The 12,574-nt window shown below is 40.6% G+C and overlaps 1 protein-coding gene across 2 annotated transcripts in view; it reads right to left on the bottom strand.

Annotated features, from left to right (window-relative positions):
- The window catches only part of Tbc1d19 (TBC1 domain family member 19), a 99,040-nt gene that overhangs the window by 25,261 nt on the left and 61,205 nt on the right, over positions 1-12,574 (bottom strand). For both annotated transcript variants that reach the window (XM_021210471.1, XM_029545222.1), the window contains 2 exons: positions 10,903-10,987; positions 8,378-8,422 (listed from right to left, as the gene is read on the bottom strand). In XM_021210471.1, the coding sequence (XP_021066130.1) occupies positions 8,378-8,422; positions 10,903-10,987 (130 nt within the window). The remainder of the gene's footprint in view (positions 1-8,377; positions 8,423-10,902; positions 10,988-12,574) is intronic.

The raw sequence follows: 12,574 nt of genomic DNA, 5'->3' as shown, positions 1-12,574 counted from the left end.
TTACTTTGATGTTGGCTACTGGTTTGCTGTAAATTGCTTTTATCATGTTTAGGTATGGGCCTTGAATTCCCAATCTTTCTAAGACTTTTATCATGAAGGATAAATACCATATTATTTTAGAATTTTATATAATGTATTTTGATCATACTCAGCAACACTCTAGAATCAGCTCCCAGTAGTTCTTGAACTTCTCACCCAGAACGGTTCATCACAGAGCACTCCTATACCAGCTGACCTACCCTGATTGGATGAGGCATGACTCTCTGTATGCCCAGACAACACTATGAAATCCTGGCTCTGTCACTGCCTATAGATATGGAGGTACGTTATTGAACTATTTATTCTTCCACATTCTCTCAGGCTAAGGACAGTGACCCTAAGCTGAGGTCCTAAAGTCAGCTCACAAAGCTTGACTGTTCTTTTCAGTCCTGAATATATATACTGCAGGATACAGATGTGGTCCAAGGGTCCTTCTCTATGAAAGCATCAACAGGAGGTGTGCTTATTGTACTCTAGGGATGGTGGAGGAGACAGAGAATCCAAACCTGGCCTTCCACAATGTTACTAGATTCCAGCTCTGGATTACAACTTTTAGTGTTTGGATTGATGACAGATGGATCCTGTGAGGGAGATGGCCTGCCTAGCTTTTCCCTATAGTGTTGCCAACTGGAAGGTGAGATAGAAAAGCCAATGTGGGTACTACAGTACAATACTTGACAAATCAACAATTAACACAAGACATTTTCCTTCTCTTATCTCATTGGCCTATTTTTATTTTTTGTAAAACACAAATCCTTTGAGCATAGGATAGATATTACTTATCCACCCACTAAGATAAGCACTGTGACAAGAATATAATTGTGCTCATTACATGCTTGCAGAAAGAGACATGAAGCCTGGAATCTGCCTCTGCTATTTTTAAACCGTTTATTTAGTTACCGCCATCCAGGGCCTGTAATTGGGCACTGGTGAGCTCTTACCTGTGGTTCTACAAAAGCCTCCTAATTTCTGCTCCTCCCTCCAAACGTTCAGCTCACTAACCAACTTTCACAATTGCTCATTATCATCTGAAAATAGTGCTGAGACCATGAGGAAGGCCTGCACGTCCACGGGCTTCTGCTGCCCGCTCAGTCATCCCACATGTAGCTCAGGTTGCATCATCTCTGCTTCTTCTGTTGTCTGATCTTGAGTCAGGAGTCTCTGAGGTTCCCTCAAACATAAATGAGTGTTTAGAGTGTACTAGTATAATCAGTATAATCTTTAGTCTAACACAGATGTTCAATATCCATAGCTATTTAATCCTCTCCAAATGGAAAGTAACACATGTAAGTATGAGCATAAATCCAAGACGAGCCTGACTAAGATTAAAGAGGGCTCCAAAAAGTATCCATGAAGGACACAGTAAAATCCTGGCTGGGGGTGGGGGGTGGGGAAGCAGGGAGCCCAAGGAGTGCCATAGGACATGAACTGGGTTTCTTTGATCGTAGGGTTGTTTCTTAGCCAGTTTCAACAGAGCCACTCACTCTTTAGCTGTTCAAGAGTCAAGTTTTATCACTTGACTATTATCCAAGCACATGCTTTAAGTGCTGGGTATTACGGATCTGGCTAGTTCCACAGTATGCTATGGATCCATGCCCCACCCCCTGCTCCTATGCACTGAGAAGGTCTCAATGTTAATGTTATCCCATGTGATGGGAGAGGGTGTCTATGACGGGGTGAAGAGGAGGGGGAGGGGCTGTGTGAGGGGGAAACTGGGAGGAGGGAGAAACTGTGATTGGGGTGTAAAGTGAATATATGGATAAATTAATGGGGAAAAAAGAAATATAAGACTTAGTCTGCTCATAAACAAACAGCTCTTGATCTGGATAGGACTCACAAAGTCCATGGACGTTAGCATGCTTCACTCTGACCAGGTTGTGCCTCCCCTTCCTTATCGTCTTTATAACGTTCATCTGACCCACTTCATCTCACAGCAGATGAAGTGCTTACACCCTTTCACTTGGATTCCTTAGTACAGTTTATTACATTCATTTGTTGAGGTAATAAAGTCCTCTGTATTCTCATCTTACATATAACCAACATGTCAGTAAAGACAGAGATCAAGAGAATGGATAAATTGGAGTTTTCATTATCTTTCTAAACTAAAACTTTTAAACTCTGACTTTGATACATTAGTAATTAAAAATTTCCAAACCATTACAATAAAAACATTTAAATGTGAATCCAGAGGTCCTATTTAAAATAAAATTTTAATCAGTTTTTCTACTTCTATCTAAATTTATGTTCTAAGTAGATATGAGGTTAGTAGTACTTTAAATTTAATTAATATAGATGGTAAAAAGTTATCAACTTTAAAGGAATATATTTAAAGGAATATATTTTCATTATTTTTTTCAAGAGCCTTCCCTCATCTTTGTTATGAGGTTGTTCTGTGTGCTGTAAGGTATTAGTAGCATCCATTCCCAAACTGGGATTTGGCCAAGCCTCCAGATAAGGCCAATGTCCTTAGGTGTGTGTGTGTGTGTGTGTGTGTGTGTGTGTTGCTGGGGATTATTAGCCTCTGCTGACAATCACTGTTCTAGAGTACAAAACTTCAATACTCAACATTATTTAGTGATTAATGATTGCTATATGACCTTAAAAATTACAGATAAGTGTCAGGCATGTGTATCTTTGATGTTGGCCTAGGAAATCTCATCTCTCTTCTTGTTCCTCTGAACTCTTCTGTGCTAGCCCCCATCCCCCATTTATTTGCACATTCATTCCATAATGTTTAATGAGCATAGACTTCATGCTACATATAATTGCAAATGCTGGATATATTGGTCATCAAAACTACTAAAGTCTTTGTTCTCTTCAAATTTACGTTTTAAGAAGACTCACATTCTACAAAGTACCCAGGATGATTTTTGAAAGTACTAATCAGAAAATGGAGGAGAGCCATCACTGAGAAGAATGTGGGAAAGAACTCCCAGGCACTATTGTCCCTCCTATATAGCTTAACTGAAAAAAAATGCTAGAGTCAAGTTTTGTAGCACTCTAGAATCTAATCAAGAGTTAACTTTTATATGTGTGTATTTTGTAATATAATCAATCAGATTGCAGGTACTAAAATTGCTCATATCCAGTATGATGGCACTTGAGACCAATAAAGTACTCCTCCCAGAGCTGTTCCCACCGCTATGGGCACAAGGAAGTTGTCTTCATCTGCACTGCAGTCTTGAGCTGTAGAATACTCTCCTTTTGTCACATTAATTGCACCTTTAGGTTAAAGGTATTTATCTGAAATGTTCTAGACACAGAAAGCACCTGCAAAAAAACCCCACAAAGTTGTCTTACCTGTCGGTGTATGAAGCACTTTGCTCCTTAAGACAGACACCTTGGAACTTTCATTCAGAAATCAGTCCCCGCAGTTGGAGATAAGTCTTTTTTTTTTGAAAAAAAATTTTTTTCTCTGATCTGCTTAAATGCAGATTGGCTTTAAAAAGAAAAGAAAACGAACACACATGTGCATTGTTTTAAGGTCTGTCTTAAGAAGCTTTGGCCAAATTGGGATCCTAACCTAAAATGCCTTAAACTTATTAACATGCCCATTATAAGAAAAGATATATGGAGTTGTAACTTACTGGAATTAATAAACACTGCTTCACCAAAAAAAAAAAAAAAAAAAAAAAAAGTAAATTTTTTTTTAAAAAGGGGGGGGGGGGGGATGCTTAACGCGGCAAGGATTTGGTCCTCTCCAGCGTGGCTACAGCAGTGAAACAGCAGCCCACCTTCTTACTGTAACTCAATGCTGTGTGAGCGAACAGAGATCTTTTATGGGGAAAAAAAAAGTACCTTTGTGTTTTACCTGTGTAGCAGCTCAGGTACGTGAGGGATGGGCTCATGTATGCTTTGCTGTACCTGCTAGCCCCAGTGATTTCTCAGGACTAAAGTGGCTTTTCATGAAGCACTTGTCAAGAGCATTTAAAGGAAAATACACTACCTTTGGCCCCAAAGAAGAAATAACAGATGAGGGAAATAATGGACAGGTTGAAAAGCATGGGTAAAGGGAGGCCCAGAAGGAACTACGTGGGGAATGAGGACTCTGAAGTCTCCTATGTATAGCATACAGAGGGAGCTAGGGAAGGACTGAGGACGCAGGTCTTCACTTCTGACTTCTAGCCTCAAAAGGACTAAGGACTAGTGTAAAGTTGTGAATGGCTTAGCTAACCTTTATGGTGTGACCCACTCCAAGACAATTTGCAAACACTAAGGGATGTTATAATTTTGAATTAAAAAACATTTAAGGAAATGCTTATCAAATCAATAGCGTACCATTAATCGAAAAGAATACAGATTTCAGTAGGCACAAAAGAATATAATAATTATAGAAATAGTTTACTAAAATTTACTAATGAGTTAAAGCTTACAAATTCTTTCTGAATCATTAAACAATTATACAGTAGAAGAAACCACAGTGAATTCTGGAGGGGAAGCAGTCTAATTCCCAGAATTACCACATTATAGGAGGGAAGACAGCCAATTTCCAGCAGTGAAAAAAAAATCTACTAGGTATGCAAAGAAATTAAGTACAGCTCATCCACAAGGGGAAAAGTAAAAACAAATAAATCGAAACTGTCCTGGAGGAATCCTAGACAGATTGACATCAGTCATCTCCCACCCTGGTCTGGCCCTTGTCCCATTCCCCTACTTGCGTGTACCAGGTGACTAGAAGTCAAACTTAGCCACTGTGGTGTTTTTCAGACCATCAGCCTTGGTCTTACTCTTGGCCTTACACATGCTGTGTTCTCTCCCCAGAATGTTCTTTCCTGCAGTTGTGTGTAGCTCACTCTGCTCGGATGGACTCTACTCTTCCTATTTCCTCAGAGGCACCTTTTCATCTGCTGTATCTAGAATAGCCTGGCCTTCCCCAGGCCCACACATGTATTAATACCTGGACTGTTCATCCTCTCAAACATACATTTCCTTTCTTGCATATCTACTTTACAAGCTCCAAGGGTCCTTGGCAGCAGGTCCTTTATTTGTGTCCTACACTGTGGGTCACTCACAGCATTGAGTCAGAACAGGAAATGAATATTCAGCAAATGAACAGAGGCAGTACATACATGTTAAACACTAACAATAAATATAAAGAGCTTACAGGACACCTGTGAGGTGTCTCCCCGAGCTCAGAACTTACTGTATTAGACAGGATGTGTTTAGTGATGATTCTTCCATGAGCTAATGTCCTGTGCCACCAAAGCTTTCAATTCCATCCTAGGAAAGGTGTGTGCAGGGAATGTGTGGGTGGTGGTAAGAGAATTTCTGTCCATGGAAGCACCTAAGAGTGCTTCAGAGAGAATTAGGTGAATGTCTCTACCCACGAAAGCCAAGCCAGGTCTGACTGTTGTCAACAGGTAATTCTCAAATACTTTCAGAGTGATACTATTCTGGCAGAGGTTGGGAATGATGCAGGTAATATAGAATGAAGTTTAGGATTGCCTAAGCTTCAACATAAGGAATCTGTACATAAAGACAAGTGTCCCTGATTTTATAAGTCCTAAAACCACTTAAGAAATGGCTCTAAATTTATGAACAGCTGTGACTTTATCTCAGTTTGTATTCAACTATTTATTTCTAGTGTGTGTAGAAGTCTTTCTAGATCATGTAACTCTTTGCTTTGTTGATATTGTAATCACTCTTCTTTCCAAGCATACAGTAATAACTTCAGTTACATGCACTGTGGCTTGGGGCAAGTGATAAAAATACTGTTTCTGAAGCCAGAGAGCGTGGGTTCAAATCCTGCCTTTGTTATTCGATGGCTGGGGAGATGAACCCTCTCTGCTTCAGTTCCTTTATAAATTAAGTAACAGTAGTACCTGTAGCATAGGGTTATTATAAGGATCATATGAGATAATACATACAATAAACAACATAATTCTGGCTGCACAGCTCAGAAGATATTACTTGATGTATCTAAAACTACACCTGAAGTATTCTTATAAATGCACATATATGTGTCTTGAAATTATTATAAAGACTTGCTTTTAGGGCTGGAGATAAGAACACAATGGAAGAACATGTGCCTAGCATACATGAGACATTGCATTAAAACTCAGTGACACACACATGCACAAAACGCTGAGATTACAATGTGTTATAAGCAACAACCTTTGCAAACCCTTGTGAAGGGCTATTATATCAGCCAGTCCCCGGATGATTTGCTGGAGTGCTTCTGTATAGTGCTCTATAGTGTGAGATCTTTGCATTTTAGTTCTGACAGCTGCTGGTCATTTCCCTACCTCTGTCAGCCACTCATCATGCTTCCTGTTGGAAAGGACATGAAGCAGGCTTGCCAGGCATGCACTTAAGTAAAAGCTAAGACCTTATAATGTCTCCTGTTACCTTGAGTGTATGGGCACATTTTTTCAGCTACTTACATTTTTTTCTGATTTTGTATTTTTTAAATACAAGAAGTTGTTGGAAAATTAAGTCTCTGAGATGAAGAATAAAACAATTTTATATCTAAACACAGGTGTTTAAATCTAATTTAGTTCAAATGAGTGTTGCAATACTATTATATGTTAGATACAAATAGATCAATAATGAAACAAGAATATGGTTGTGAACTTTCTGAAGTTTGCAACATTTCGAAGGAGTTGAAAGAAAACAAAGTTTTGTGCCAAGGTCCACGAGAGCCTAGAGAAGAACCCTTAACCTAGCAGTGCTGAAGTGATGCATTCAAACAGGATCATGTCTGAGTAAGCCTCCATGATGGCCAAACAAAGCTAAATGGTCTGCTCTAAGTTGGAAACAACGGCAGGCATGAGGCAAGAAGCAACACAGTGCCTGTGTCAGCATCTGTGGCTCTGGGAGAATAGTTGGATATTGACATTAAATCTAAACAGTGAGGTGGGAGACGGTGATTCATGAAGCTAGGCAGTAGTAGACAGTATGGGGGTGAGACTCCAGGGGCCCCTGTGCGTGTCCTACTGAGAAGCCTGGGCATTAAACTTTTCAGCAGCACTAAGGAACTTAAAGAAAAATGGAAATTTTCCGGTTTTCATTTTGGATGTAGAACTGAGAACAACAGAGGCAAACCCAGAGAACTAGAAATGTAGAGAGGAGGCACCAATGTAGATGCTCATTACACCCACATGGGCTACAGCAAGATCAGATGGAGGCAAGGCAGCAGTAGGAGTGTGAAAAAGATGACCCCAAAAGAAAGCAAAAGACCCCTGACATAGACGGGGCGGGGCGGGGCAGGCCTGCACCACCTACAATTCTACAGTGACTTCCAGGGTTCAGGGCTTGAATGACTGGGTGGAAGAAAATGGCAGCTGACTGAGACAGGTTGTCTGCTTGTTCTTTTAATTATTTTTCCCTTTAGGGGCACAGGAAAATATATATGCTCAGTTGGGTCATATTAGGTTTGAGGTAATCATGGAAGAGGTTAGAACTAGAATGAAAATTTTGTAATTAGCAGATAGATCCGTGAAAGCAGATGGAAACTTGGGGAAATGTGTAAAGAGAGAGAGCAACAGAACAAGAGCATAAGGAACCAGGCCACAGTGCCGAAAAGCACAAGCTGGAACAGGTAGGACACACCTGGCTCTCAGACTGCCCGCTACTGCTAAATGCCATCATCATGGGTGCATTTCCTGGGCTCAAAGTGAGGCCCTGTGCTGGAGTCTCATAACATACCTCATGTGATCATTACCCACATGCTAAGTTAATGAAACTCAAGGTCAGGGAAGTTGTATAACTTACCAAGGGTAGGGGGTGAATTGGCAGAGCTTGGATCTGAACCCAGATCCACTGGGTTACAATGCCCAAGTTCTTAACTCCTTTAAAGCAAAACTTCTACAGGGTGTAGATTAATACCATCAGGACAAGGATGTTATAGGCTGCCTTTGTAAGCATACTAAAAGACCCGTACAGTGAATGCCTAAAGAGTAAAGATAGGGTCATATCACTTCTCAGCAAGTCAATGATTTTCTTCACAATCTCTGTACTTAATAAATACCACACTGGTCACTTCTAAAGACATTAACTGAAACACAGGGCGGGCTGTTCCTCTCACTCCTGTGCTGTGCCAATGACACAAGAAGATTCTAGATGAACTGCTTAGTGTTCCTTAGATGTGGGCATTTACGCTGACTCAGCTTCTCACAAATCTTCTATTGATCCTAAGCAGAGCTGGAGATGTGCACAATTTGGCATTAAACTACACAAACATAGAGGAAGGCACTAAAATACACCTTTCCCAGGAGGAAGGATTATTTTAGATGATGATTTGTGTTCCATTTTCAGGACAGAATGAGAAAGTTACATCTCCAGTACAAAAGCTGCTATTTTTCCATTTCCCTCCAGAGGAAGCAGAAACATCACTCACCATTGGGTGGATAGAAAACAGCATATTCTTCTAATCCTAGTTTTCCTGTAAGGGAAAACCATATACTCAGTAAAGTTTCAAAAAGCAACATTCTGTGAATGTCCAAATAAGTAGTGGATAATGAATGGAATTTTTAAAATAACCATAGTTCAACTTTATTTCATTTCAGGATATGGAATTAGTTGAAAATCTGTCAGCCAGTTGTCTGATACCAGCAAAGCCTTTTAACAATTAAACCCAATAATATTGATTAAACAATGTTTTCAAATGTTCTTAAGTACTGGAGAATAACTTATAAGCATAAAGTTATTTTTCTAAATTTAACAATCCTGTTCCTTAAAGCAAGTCTGAAGTCTTGTCATATCCTATTAGCTTATGTTTTTAGAAAATATGCTGAAGAGTTAAAAATTAAATATCTTCAATTATATAAGAGTCATATATCCTGACTCCCTACAGAGTTTATATGATTAGAGAGAAAGGATAAACTCTTAAAAACAGAACTGCTCTATAAAAGTCCCCTTCTCTGTACTGTTCTGCAGTTCCTCACTTTTCCCATCTCCCACTGAATCACTTCATAGTGCCATATCACCTTACCAAGCTATAGTCATCTGAAAGGATCATCAACTGAAAAAAAGGTCTCCATAAGACTGGAGTGTAAGTAGACAAGCCTTACCATTCAATGGGGGAAGGCCCAGTTGATTGTGGGTGGAGACAACCCTGGGCTGGTGGTCCTGGGTTCTATAAGAAAGCAGGCCCTGAAAGCCATGAGGAGCAAGCCAGTAAGCAGCACCCCTCCATGGTCTGTACATCAGTCCTGCCTCCAGGTTCCTGTCCTGTGTGAGTTCCTGGCCTGACTTCCCTCAGTGACGAGCGGTGATAGGGAAGTATAAGGCAAATGAGGCCTTTCCTCACCATGCTGCTTTGTCATAGTGTCTCATCGCAGCAACGGAAACCCTAACCAAGATGGGCTTAGGTGCAGACACACAGGGCTGGTCTTTGTGTGAGGAAAGAAGGGAATGATGAGAAGAGAGACCCCCAATTGCAGCAGTGTTGAGACATGTACAGCAAACCCAGGGCACAGCCCCCACCCACCCAGTGGTTATAATGTAGACTGAACCACAAATAATGAATATGTTTGCTGACTTCTTTAAATGGGTTTTAAGGGTTTCAGTGCTCAGGGGGAGAGAAACTGATGGTAGGTTGGTAGACATGACATATAGGCTAGTCCACCAAGGGCCTATAATTTGTGGTGATGGAATATGAAGCTCCTCGTGCACTAAGGCTATGTAGGGGCTAGAACAAATATAGCACATTGTGAGATTATCAGGGAAGGAAAGAAAGCTAGGTAAAGATGGTGTGAGCAGGTGGAGGGGCTTAAAATTGTAGTTCATTTTAGGTCATTAGACAATTAAATTTTATGATCACTCTGTGCAGGATGAGATGGAAGAGTGTGTGTAGTATATGTATATTTGTGTGAGTGTGAATGTGTGTGTGTGCGTGTGTGTGTGTGTGCATGTAGAGGCCAGAGATCAAAGTCAGCTGTCTTCCTAGCTCACCCTCCACCTTCTTCTCTGACAGTTTAGCTAGGCCAGCCGGCTAGTGAGCATCTGGGCCCATTTGCTCTGTACCCCAGTGCTAGGGCTATAGGCACGCTGCTCTGCCTGGCTTCACTGGGGAACCAAAGTCAGGCTCTTGGGTTTGCACCATAGGCACTTTATCCACTGAGCTATTTCCTCAGCCCAATAACCTCCTGAGATAAAAAGAAAAGCAAGTTTTTATGTATTCATTTCAGAAGCAAAGCAGCCCCATATTGGGGGAAGAGCCTGACTCCAACACAAGAAAACTGTGGTCTGTCCTGGGGCAAGAGTTACAACAAGCAGGCAGGGATAAAATCCTGAAGAATGTTTATTCTTCATGGAAGCAGCAGAATGGCCGCACCCAAACATAGCAGGGCAATAGGATTTTAGTGCATGGTGTTGACCACCCAGTGAAGGGAAGGGCTGCGGCTAGCTTAGTCTTCAGGGGAGGATAGCACACTGGAATAGTACAGGGGCATGCTGAGGCAGCTCGTAGTAGAGAGAATGCTAAACTAGAAGTTTATGTAATGAACTAGAAGTTTAAGTAATGTAGCACATATACCACACCTTAATGTTCAAGTGTAGCCCAACTAGAATTCAAAGACCAATTTACTAAAAGAAAGTTAAGAGAAACTGAAAAGATAAATCTATAATTATGGGTAGCAAGAAGAAGAAAACAACAGGTTTGGCACAATGGGATAGAGGAGGCAGGAGATGTCAAGAACCAAAAAGGCAATGGAAATGTGATCTCTGTCACTTCTGGAGAGTGTTCTGTGATCTGTTGCTTGGGTGCTGACATTGAAAGGAAAGGCAGTAATTATGACTGCAGAGAAATTGGAAATATTTTTCAACTTAAAAACTGGAAATACCAATATAAAATATTCAAACATTCTTGGAATGATCATGAAAGTCTTTAGTAATTTCTCTTTAGAATTATTCAAATGTTACCTCTGATGTATGACTTCGGTGGTGAAGCACTGTTGTATGCAAAGTGGCCCAGTACAGAAGTATCCCGTGAAAAGCAAAGTAACACCTGGACGTGACATTGGAAAAATCAACAGTGAGCACTGCAGTCCAACAACTGATGTAATTCTATTAATCTTAATTTCATAAGGAGGAGACCTGCTCAGGTCAGTGCAGTGTTTTGCAATGGGAAGAGCGCCCTCTATCGGCACACCTACATTAAATGTTCTCAGACAGACTCCATGTAAAGGTGCCAGTTCTCATACATTTTCCCTATTTGCTCCCCAGACTTTGAAGCAGAAAACAAAAGATGCTAACTATGTGCTGATTTTCCTATGTTTTATCTGGAAATGAAAATCACATGTGAGAAACTTAACAGATGAGAACTACATTGAGGTACCCATGGGTAATCACACACAAGTGCTGAGGGGTCTACGAAACTGGAACCAGACTTAATTGGTGTGCAGTTCATAGTTGGGCATGCCAAGAATGAGGAGAGGGTCTCCATTCTTAATAAAGATGGCAGCAGCAAAGGAAAGGTTTTCCCAATACAAGTAGAAGCTGGCTGTCCCGGCCAGCAAAGGCACATGGCAACTCTATCAAGAGCTAAAACAGAGAGGGTACAATCAGGACCAAGGCTTCCCGATAGAAGAAACTGGATTGCTGACACTAGCCTTAAATTTAAGGGCAGGAGTCCAGTCCCAGGAAGATAAAGGGACATTCAGAAGACCCAGGAGTCTATAAAGATACCACAAAACTTGGGGGTGGGAGGCAGAGGGGATGGGCATAGAATGAGGAGTGGATTTGATCCCTTTGTGCCAGGGCCCTTGTCCATCTAGACATTTTGCTGGACTTTAAACTGGAGCTCCACAGTTTATTAACTGAATGACGAGGGCCAGTGACTGCACATCTAAGTATCTGTGTTCTCATATGCAAGATGAATGTAATAATGCTTTCATCAAAGTGTATTGTGGGGGTTAATTGGTATATGGGAAGTGTTTAGAATATCACCTGGGACATCACATGATTAAAATGTTCTCTACAGTTATTACTACATTGCTATTAATTTTCTATATTCTGTTATTCTTGGCTATTAATATATTTAACTTAGGATTTGCTTATTTATATTGCTCAACTGTCATGTTTCTTTAACTTAAAAATTTATATATCTCCATTTCTGGAAAATACTCTAGCATTGGATTTTTTTAAATGATTCCACTGTTCTCTATTTACCTTTATAGAACTTTATAATTATAGCCTACACTTGTTCCATCCCTTTAAATTATTTTCATCACTCTGAAATACACTTTGGAGGACATCCACAGATTTCTAAAAATCAGTTGGCTCCCTTCTTTTGCTCTTACTACATGAAGCACAAATCTCAGGGTGAAGTAGGGGGTACATCAAAAGAAAGACACACAAACAAAGCACTGAGCTCAGCTGTGGTGAAGGGAGGTGACAGACAGCAAGTGTGCTGAGTGATGACATCAATTGATGCATTAAGTGGCAAGCATGGTAGGAGCAAGATAAAGGACTGTAAGAGTGACTGTCTTAGTCAGGGTTTCTATTCCTGCACAAACATCATGACCAAGAAACAAGTTGGGGAGGAAAGGGTTTATTCAGCTTACACTTTCCACATTGCTGTTGATCACCAAAG

Source organism: Mus pahari, chromosome 13 (genome assembly GCF_900095145.1).
Source record: "Mus pahari chromosome 13, PAHARI_EIJ_v1.1, whole genome shotgun sequence".
NCBI lineage: Eukaryota > Metazoa > Chordata > Mammalia > Rodentia > Muridae > Mus > Mus pahari.
This window is presented reverse-complemented; position numbering and strand designations above follow the sequence as displayed.